General features: G+C 41.0%; 1 protein-coding gene across 2 annotated transcripts; it reads right to left on the bottom strand.

Annotated features, from left to right (window-relative positions):
- Positions 1-1,656: 1,656 nt before the first annotated feature.
- On the bottom strand, positions 1,657-8,787 carry LOC110488421 (casein kinase II subunit beta). 2 transcript variants are annotated; one of them, XM_036971229.2, is made up of 7 exons: positions 8,649-8,787; positions 7,866-7,946; positions 7,494-7,596; positions 3,946-4,061; positions 3,754-3,829; positions 3,222-3,411; positions 1,657-2,973 (listed from the first exon to the last, which is right to left on the bottom strand). In XM_036971229.2, exons 2-7 carry the CDS (start codon positions 7,935-7,937, stop codon positions 2,883-2,885), a joined length of 648 nt encoding a protein of 215 aa, XP_036827124.1. In that variant the 5' UTR covers positions 7,938-7,946; positions 8,649-8,787; the 3' UTR covers positions 1,657-2,882. The 2 variants fall into 2 exon arrangements, with proteins under 2 accessions (XP_036827124.1, XP_036827125.1); XM_036971230.2 differs by lacking the exon at positions 8,649-8,787 and adding an exon at positions 8,428-8,555.
- Between the last annotated feature and the right edge of the window lie 236 nt (positions 8,788-9,023).

Genomic DNA, 9,023 nt, shown 5'->3' with positions numbered 1-9,023 from the left:
TCGATCATAGTCTGCTGCTGGAGAAACATATGTGTTATGGCTTTACACCCCCTGCTATAATGTGGATAAAGAGTTACTTGTCTAACAGAACACAGAGGGTGTTCTTTAATGGAAGCCTCTCAAATATAATCCAGTTAGAATCAGGAATTCCCCTGGGTAGCTGTTTATTAATAATATGCATGTCAATCTCTCCTGGCTGAAAGTGGAGGAGAGACTGACTTCATCACTACTTGTATTTATGTTGAATGCACTGAGCTGTCTGTCTAAACTACTGGCACACAGCTCGGACACCCATGCATACCCCACAAGACATGCCACAAGAGGTGTCTTCACAATCCCCAAGTCCAGAACAGACTATGGGAGGCACACAGTACTACATAGAGCCATGACTAGATGGAACTCTATTCTACATCAAGTAACTGACACAAGCAGTGAAATTAGATTAAAAAAAAACAGATTAAAAAAACACCTTATGGAATAGCGGGGACTGTGAAGCAACACAAACATTGGCAGATGCATACACACACATGCACACACACACACACACACACGATAACATACGCACTATACATACACATGGATTTAGTACTGTAGATGTGGTAGTGGTGGAGTAGGGGCCTGAGGGCACAGAATGTGTTGTGCAATCTGTGAATGTATTGTAATGTTTTTAAATTGTATAAACTGCCTACATTTTTCTGAACTAAGCTAATGGGGTTCCATAATAAATACAAAATACAAATAGTCATAGTTTTGTTTATTATATTATTATACATTTATTATTATTGTTTTCTTCTATTATTATAACAGTTTACTGTGATTATGGACATGCACTCATGTTGACTTACATATTTGAACTTTCTTTTTCGCCCCCTTTCTAATTTCCTTAATTTTGTGGCTAGAATAAAATACTTTCTGGGGCACACACTACTGGTCAACATGAGCTACCAAAATTATTCTGAAGTGTGTCAGGCCTTGCAGTCCCAAGATAGAAGGGGGCAGTGGGATTTTGGCAGGCAAGAAAATTGCCTTGCCGAAATCCCTTTCTCCAATGATACTGATGTACAGTGCCAGTCAAAGTAGCCACCCATTTCCTTGATGACAGCTTTGCACACTCTTGACATTCTCTCAACCTGCTTCACCTGGAATGCTTTTCCAACAGTCTTGAAGGAGTTCCCACATATGCTGAGCACTTGTTGGGTGCTTTTCCTTCACTCTGGGGACCAACTCATCCCAAACTATCTCAATTGGGTTGAGGTCGGGTGATTGTGGTGGCCAGGTCATCTGATGCAGCACTCCATCACTCTCCTTCACAGATCAGACATTCCAAAATTCCATTGACACCATTTGGCCAAGAGGCAGAAGTACAGCTGTATCTGTGTGGTTTGCTAAAATATTTCCGGTATATGAGAATAAACATTTTCTCAATTCTCATGATGCCCACAGAACTGCTGACTTCCAGCTATGTATACTACTGGCCACAGTGAGGTAACAGAACAGTGCAGTATCAAACCTATTGAGTGGTGTCTCTTAAAAGATTCAGAGGGACATACAGTAGACCCATACTTTCAAGGGATTCTATTTTTTTTAGATAAAAATGTCATGGTGAGTATGGAGAAATAACAACCTAATTTATACATAAACCAATCAACACAATTGTATGAAAAGAAAACATTTATTGAGAATTCTGAATCCTGGTCACTCTTCAAAAAAACACAGACACACATTAATCATAATCTTGACAAATCCTCCTTATTGTTCTGGATCAAAACATATCAAGAGTTCTACTTTTTGCAATAAGGAATCAAAAGTACACCTGTAGTAGGGCGCCAAAACCCCAACTGCATCACAAAATAAAAACGGATTTTCTGTCACTAGATTTTACATAAATAATACTATAATAATGTGTGGAGGGACACCAGTTAAATCAGTGCAGTTGTGGAGAGATGGGTACTGTTGCAGTGATACTAACCCAGCAACATGTGACAGAGCTGACATTCTCACTGTGCCGCACAAACAGGACTGTTGTTTTGGGTGACACACAGAGACAGCAGGTGATTTTGTTATGTATTTTCCCGGTCCTTCTAGAACATTTAATTCATTTCAGGTTTATTCGTGTCTATCCTACATCTAGCGTGTAAAAATGCACAGCTATACTATGCCCTAGATGTGGACTTCCTTGTTAACCACAGCACCTGTGCAGTTTCTCAAAGTTTAAGGCAAATTTGACAGAACACTTGTATTGTGAATGACCGCCTTGACACACTGGCGTCTGAGTATCACACAATAAAAGAGTGATACAAGCCTGCACGAGTGCCTTGGTAAAACAATGGTTTACAGAAGAGGTGAAATGGCAACACCCTCAGTGACAAACTTTGTCCTTATCATCATCATCAACCAAGCGGTCTCTGAGTGCCAGCCACAGTGTACATGGGTATGGGGGGGGGGGGGGGGGTAGCGGAGGAATTGTTATTCAACCAGTGGTGATGGTCTACCATGACCCTTTACCAAACTGTGCCAAAGACAGGACCGAAAACAACTCAACGTGGAGCGAGTTCATAGGGGCAACATGTGGTAATATCACTAAAAGAAACAGCAGCGTCAAATCCAATAACATCCATGGACTTTCTTCCCCTACCCCTTTTATGTTTCGACGCTGATGAGTTTGGTGACGTAGATGCATGGAATCCTAAATGCGTATGTATGTGTAAGGGTTTGGGATCGAAGCTGGGCGTTTTTGTCTTTACACATTGTTCTCAATCATCCTAATCTAAACTAAATAATAAAGTCTGCAGAACAGAGAGGAGGCATCTGTAAGGAGCTTTGTGCAGATGACCCGTCTCCTCAATCATCCCTTTCTCTTTCTCCCACTCTCGCTCTGGGCTTTAGCGGATGGCTTTGACAGGGCTCTTGAAGCTGGAGGCAGCTTGCAGCTGGAGCTGGTAAGCCATGGGGTGGATCTTGAATCCATAGAGCCTGTTGTGAGGACATGAGAATTCATTACATCTTGATGAGAGTGTGACAGGTGTCTATAAAGAGATTAGCATTAATGGTAACATTTAATTTACATGACTCTTTCCTCTGGTATGTACTTGGAATTTCTTAGAAAGTTATCTGTTATCAATGAGTAGAAATTAATCAAGGACCTTTTTGCTTTCAGTGCATTACGTTGACATGACTCGAAAATGCACACCCCTATTGTAGGGTGACACAGTTGTACTGACCTAGGCACAAACTGGTTGGCGGGCCTCTTGGGCCTGTACTCGGGGTGCACCATAAAGAGCATGTGGGGGAATCCAGTGCCAAAGTAGGCCCCGTCCGTGTGGTGGTGCCGGGAGGACTTGGGAGTGTACACGTCCATACACTTGGGGCAGTACAGCTTCACCATAGCCTCGCCCGGAATGTCCGACAGACCTAGGGAGGGATAGGGGGAAGGAGAGGGGAAATAATTTTGACACATTACTGGTCTGAAGTTATTAGGAAATGCTCGGGCACACTATTGTATTCATCCATGTCTCTTGGAAATTAGATTGGTTGTGATATGATACATAAAAACCTTACACAGAGGATTCAGAGATACTGTACTGTATAGAGGATCTGCTTTGCATAGTTTGGGTTATGAATGCTGCAATGTGGCTGGATGATAAAGACTGAACATGCAAAGCCATGATGCAAATAGTGCTCGGAGGTGGATCAAAACAAACACACAGTGTCAACTGAGTGGTAATGGTTCAAACAAGACCAACACACACTCACCAATGGGAAGCATGGGCTGGTTCTCACAATAGACTCGGGGGCAGTAGCCAAAGTCCCCCTGCTGATACTTCTCCAACTGAGAAAGAGAGATATAAATTGAGAACGTGAAAAACGTTTCCAGAAAAATGCTGCATATATTTGACATGCAGCCTTTCAACAAACATTGGAAACAGAAAAGGGTAGTTGCTGTACCATCTGAGCGATGCCCCGGTTGGTGAGGATGTATCGTGCATGGATCAGCCCGTAGAGCATCTCTGCTGCCTGCTCTATGAGGTCACTCTGGTTAGGGTTGTCCTCCAGCTCCTCATCTGTAAAACAAAGAGATAGAACAGGTTATAAGAGAGAGGGGAAGAGGCCATTCATATGGGGCGGCAGGGTAGCCTAGTGGTTAGAGCGTTGGACTAGTAAGCGGAAGGTTGCAAGTTCAAACCCCCGAGCTGACACGGTACAAATCTGTCGTTCTGCCCCTGTTCCTAGGCCGTCATTGAAAATAAGAATTTGTTCTTAACTGACTTGCCTAGTTAAAAATAAATAAATGTTGATTTGATTTTAAAATTACTAAAGATTACTCACAAAAGCAGAATTGTGCACATGTACATAATAATGGGTACAGACCCATTACAGAAAGCTGTAATGTTTTCTGCAGAAATCCCTTCTTGAACATGTGAACTTACATTAATAATAAACTCATCTGTACTCTGTAAGGCTTTAGACGCAGGTGCGTGATAAATGGTCCATTCTAAATCAAAACAAATTTCACATATATTTAGTATATGTAAAGACAATATTAAATCAAGAATAGTCTGATGGGTGACAATATTAGCCTGTCACTTGTGAATGATGCCCAGCAAAATTACTGCCTATTTTTGGGCGACTTTTTCGAATCAGTCGCAGCCTAGCCCATATTTTGATAAGGTTTGTATCACAACTAAAAGTAACTTCTTAAAATGAAGCACATGAATCCGCTTTACAAGGCGTATAGAGCCTAACTGGCATACATAAGCAGTGTGTGAGTTTCAAGTTTGGTGAAGAGAATTTAACATAAAAATGCATTTATAATTAAAACATTACATGCATAATCGCATTTGCTGTCACTGTTTTCCGCTAATGGAACATTCACGCTTATAGTCTAACTGCCATGTGTGCATTGCTGTCCTTATGAATGTGAAGAAATAGCGTAATGGTTTATCAACATTTTAAGCTGAAACGTTCTGATCTGTTGCGTCAGCCACATTGCGTAAAACAGTTTTTTTGATGCTAGTTGTATTAATTTGGGATCTATCGCATCCCACATCTGTCCCGGACTATGTTTGGAATATTTATTTCCTCGGACAGAATAGGTCAACTTTTATACTATGGGGGATAGTAGCTTAACATAGGCCAGTGCTTTTGCTCCTCAGTAAAAAAGTACATGACAGCCCACTTGGATTTTGCCAAAAGACTCTCAGACCATGAGAAACAAGATTCTCTAGTCTGATGAAACCAAGATTGAACTCTATACCGTGAATGCCAAGAGTCACGTCTGGAGGAAACCTGTGCCGTGAATGCCAAGAGTCACGTCTGGAGGAAACCTGTGCCGTGAATGCCAAGAGTCACGTCTGGAGGAAATCATTCTGTGGGGATGTTTTTCAGCAGCAGGGGCTGGGGTCACTCTGAAAGATGAATGGTGCAAAGTACAGAGAGATCATTGATGAAAACCTGCTCCAGAGTTCTCAGGAATTCAAACTGGGGCCAAAGTTGACCTTCCAACAGGACAACGACCCTAAGCACACAGCCAAGACAACGCAGGAGTGGCTTTGGGACAAGCCTCTGAATGTCCTTGAGTAGTCCAGCCAGAGCCCAGATTTCAACCCACATCGAACATCTCTGAATAGACCTGAAAATAGCTGGGCAGTGACACGCCCCATCCAACCTGACAGAGCTAGAGAGGATCTGCAAAGAACGGAAGTAACTCCCCAAATACAGGTGTGCCAAGCTTGTAGCGTCACACCCAAGAAGACTCAAGGCTGTAATAGCTGCCAAAGGTGCTTCAACAAAGTACTGAGTAAAGTCAATATTATTTGTTTGTTTTTATGAATTAGAAAACATTTCTAAAAACCTGTTATTGCTTTGTCATTATGAGGTAATGTGTGTAGATTGGGGGAAAAACAATTTTAGAATAAGGCTGTAACCTAACAAAATGTGGAAAAAGTAAAGGGGTCTGAATAATTTCCGAAGGCACTGTATAGCCCAACGTTTGTAGAACAACTAAAGTTACATTAGTAACTCTGAATTAATCAAATAGGAGTACCTACGGTACCAGTAAAGGTTTGGACACAGCTACTCATTTAAAGTTTTTCTTTATTTTTACTATTTTCTACATTGTAGAATAATAGTGAAGACATCAACTATGAAATAACACAAAAGGAATCATGTAGTAACCAAGAAAGTGTTAAACAAATCAAAATATATTTTAGATTCTTCAAAGTAGCCACCCTCTGCCTTGACAGCTTTGCACACTCTTGGAATTCTCTCAAACAGCTTCATGAGGAATGCTTTTCCAACAGTCTTGAAGGAGTTCCCACATATGCTGAGCACTTGTTGGCTGCTTTTCCTTTACTCTGCAGTCCAACTCATCCCAAACCATCTCAATTGGGTTGAGGTCGGGGGATTGTGGAGGCCAGGTCATCTGATGCATGACTCAATCACTCTCCTTCTTGGTCAAATAGTGCTTACACAGCATGGAGATGTGTTGGGATGTGTTGAATGCTGTGGTAGCCATGCTGGTTAAGTGTGCATTGAATTCTAAATAAATCACTGACAGTGTCACCAGCCCCACATCTCCTCCTCCATGGTTCACGGTGGGAACCACACATGCAGAGTTCATCCGTTCACCAACTCTTCGTCTCACAAAGACACGGTGGACTCATCAGACCAAAGGACATATTTCCACCGGTTTAATGTCCATTGCTCGTGTTCCTTGGTCCAATCAATCTCTTTTTATTAGTCTCTTCTTCTTGTCCTTTAGTAGTGGTTTTGTTGCAGCAGTTCGTCCACGAAGGCCTGATTCACACAGTCTCCTCTGAACAGTTGATGTTAATGTGTCTGTTACTTGAACACTGAAGCATTTATTTGGGCTGCAATCTGAGGTGCAGTTTACGCTAAAATCAAATTTTATGCCAAATATAACAGGTTTAGGCCCTAGCGTGAAAAGCTTACTTTATTAAATAAAATATTTACTAAAAATACTAAAGTAAAAAAAAAAAAAAAAAATGGTATTCTTGATACTATAAAATAACACCACGGAATTCTAAGCAAGTTTGTCTGCTATATGAACTAGTGTAGCCCACAGCCATTTGGCATAGCCAGATCAGGACCTAACATAAGGATAACTGAGTATACTATTCTGTTCTTTTGAAATGGACTACATTTTCTTCATATCATGGGTCTTTAGACCTGTCTAAAATAAATAATGGATTTATTGTGAAGGTGTATGCTATATAAGACTCTTTAAAATGTAGATGTTCCAAAGGCCTGCATCAGTGGCTTGTTGGGAAGCCAGGAGATGCTAAATATGTTTTAGTTAATTAACGGTCAATTACAGTGAGACCAACCAGTTATTTCCTTGACAATCACCAGCTGACAATTTTTGTGACCGCCACAACCCTAGATGCAACCATAACATTGGTATTCCGATCTCGATTGTGTGGAATGTTCTGTACTTCCGAGTGCGGTAGAGATGGTTCTAGAGTTGGTCTGACCTGGTTCTAGGTCCAGGATCATGTCCAGAGCCTGGCGGTAGTGGGGAACCTGCTCATTGAGCCCAGTCAGGTTGAACTTGTCCTGGATGTAGTCCTCATCCACCTGTCAATGGAGGAGAGGACAGAAGGGGTGACAGAAATTAGAAAAATATCAGACCTATTCCTTCTTGAAAGAGTTTGTGTAGTAAGAGGTGGCTTTGAATAATACGATTTTGTTCCAGCCCTCAACTCACCACCTGTCCATCAGGTCCTTGCTTAGCCGAATCAGGTTTTTGCACACACAGGATAAGGGTTGGCCACCCATGTCTTAGCTGACATTAACTTTTTGGTCAATGAGTGACAATATTGCTCTGGGTGCTATTAGATACTGACCTCACAGAAAAACTCGTTTCCCCTCAGTCCACAGAACCAGGAGATCCATGACACTTCCTCTGAACTGCTCATCTCGGGAGACTAATGGGTAAAGACATTCAACACAGACATAGATTTGAGCCTATTGCAACTCTTACCCTAAGAGGTCCCCGGAGCTTGCTGATTTTCTGTTCTACTTGATAATTTATTGCACCCACATGGTGTCCCAGGTCTAACGCAGTCCATGATTAGATGGGAACAATGACAAAAATACAGTGGACTTGACTTTGAGGTCCAGAGTTGAGTTTGAAGGGTCGATTGAATACAGTTATGTGAAAACGGACTGAACTTGATAGTTTAGCAACACAAACTTATTATAGGTCGCTAACTACACTCAAGACTCTTTTCTAAAACATAACGGAGCAATTAGCTAGATAACTAACTTAGAACATGTTAACTATAAGAAGCTTACCTACTAGTTAGCTCGCGCAACCCACCGTGCAAATGTGTGACTAAAGTTACTGTAGCTAGTTAAAATAAAATTGGTAGTTGACATTGGAAGTGTAATAAATAAGGATATTACCTATGTCACATCAACAATCGTAGTTAGTAGCATACACAAGAGTTATGAGAAATGACCAGCAGGAGAAAATGTTATCTACATCCTTAGCTAGCTAGCAGTTACATTCAATATGGCGCAACGTCCAAACTAGGCCGGATGAAATTTGTTCAGTTTTTAGTCGCAAGTCCTCTAAAGCTATATCATATCTCATATGAAAACATATAGCAATTTGGGTAACTTACCCCCTGTTACGTGATTTTCACACCAATAAAATTTTATATTTAGTGTTGTAAATTAAAAGGACACCACCTCCCAGTTAACCACTGCAGAGGTACTCGTTTTCGTTGTAGGCAAATTGATGACGTACAAATTCAGAGACACGTCTATGGATACTGTAGTTTTTCAACAACTACTTTTTTTTAGTTATCAACTGAAAATCTGAAAAACGTAGGTTTTATTATATGACTAATATATTGTTAAGTATTAAATATAGGGTGGGAACAGAAGTTATAACAAATGTATTTGATATTTCCTCCTTTGCTTGTATTGACTTTACTACTTTGGGTAATGCAGGAATACGGTTCCTCATATTTTTGGGTCCTTCGTGAATCATGCTG

This window comes from Oncorhynchus mykiss, chromosome 30 (genome assembly GCF_057628025.1).
Source record: "Oncorhynchus mykiss isolate SJ-2025 chromosome 30, ASM5762802v1, whole genome shotgun sequence".
In the NCBI taxonomy this organism is placed as follows: domain Eukaryota; kingdom Metazoa; phylum Chordata; class Actinopteri; order Salmoniformes; family Salmonidae; genus Oncorhynchus; species Oncorhynchus mykiss.
This window is presented reverse-complemented; position numbering and strand designations above follow the sequence as displayed.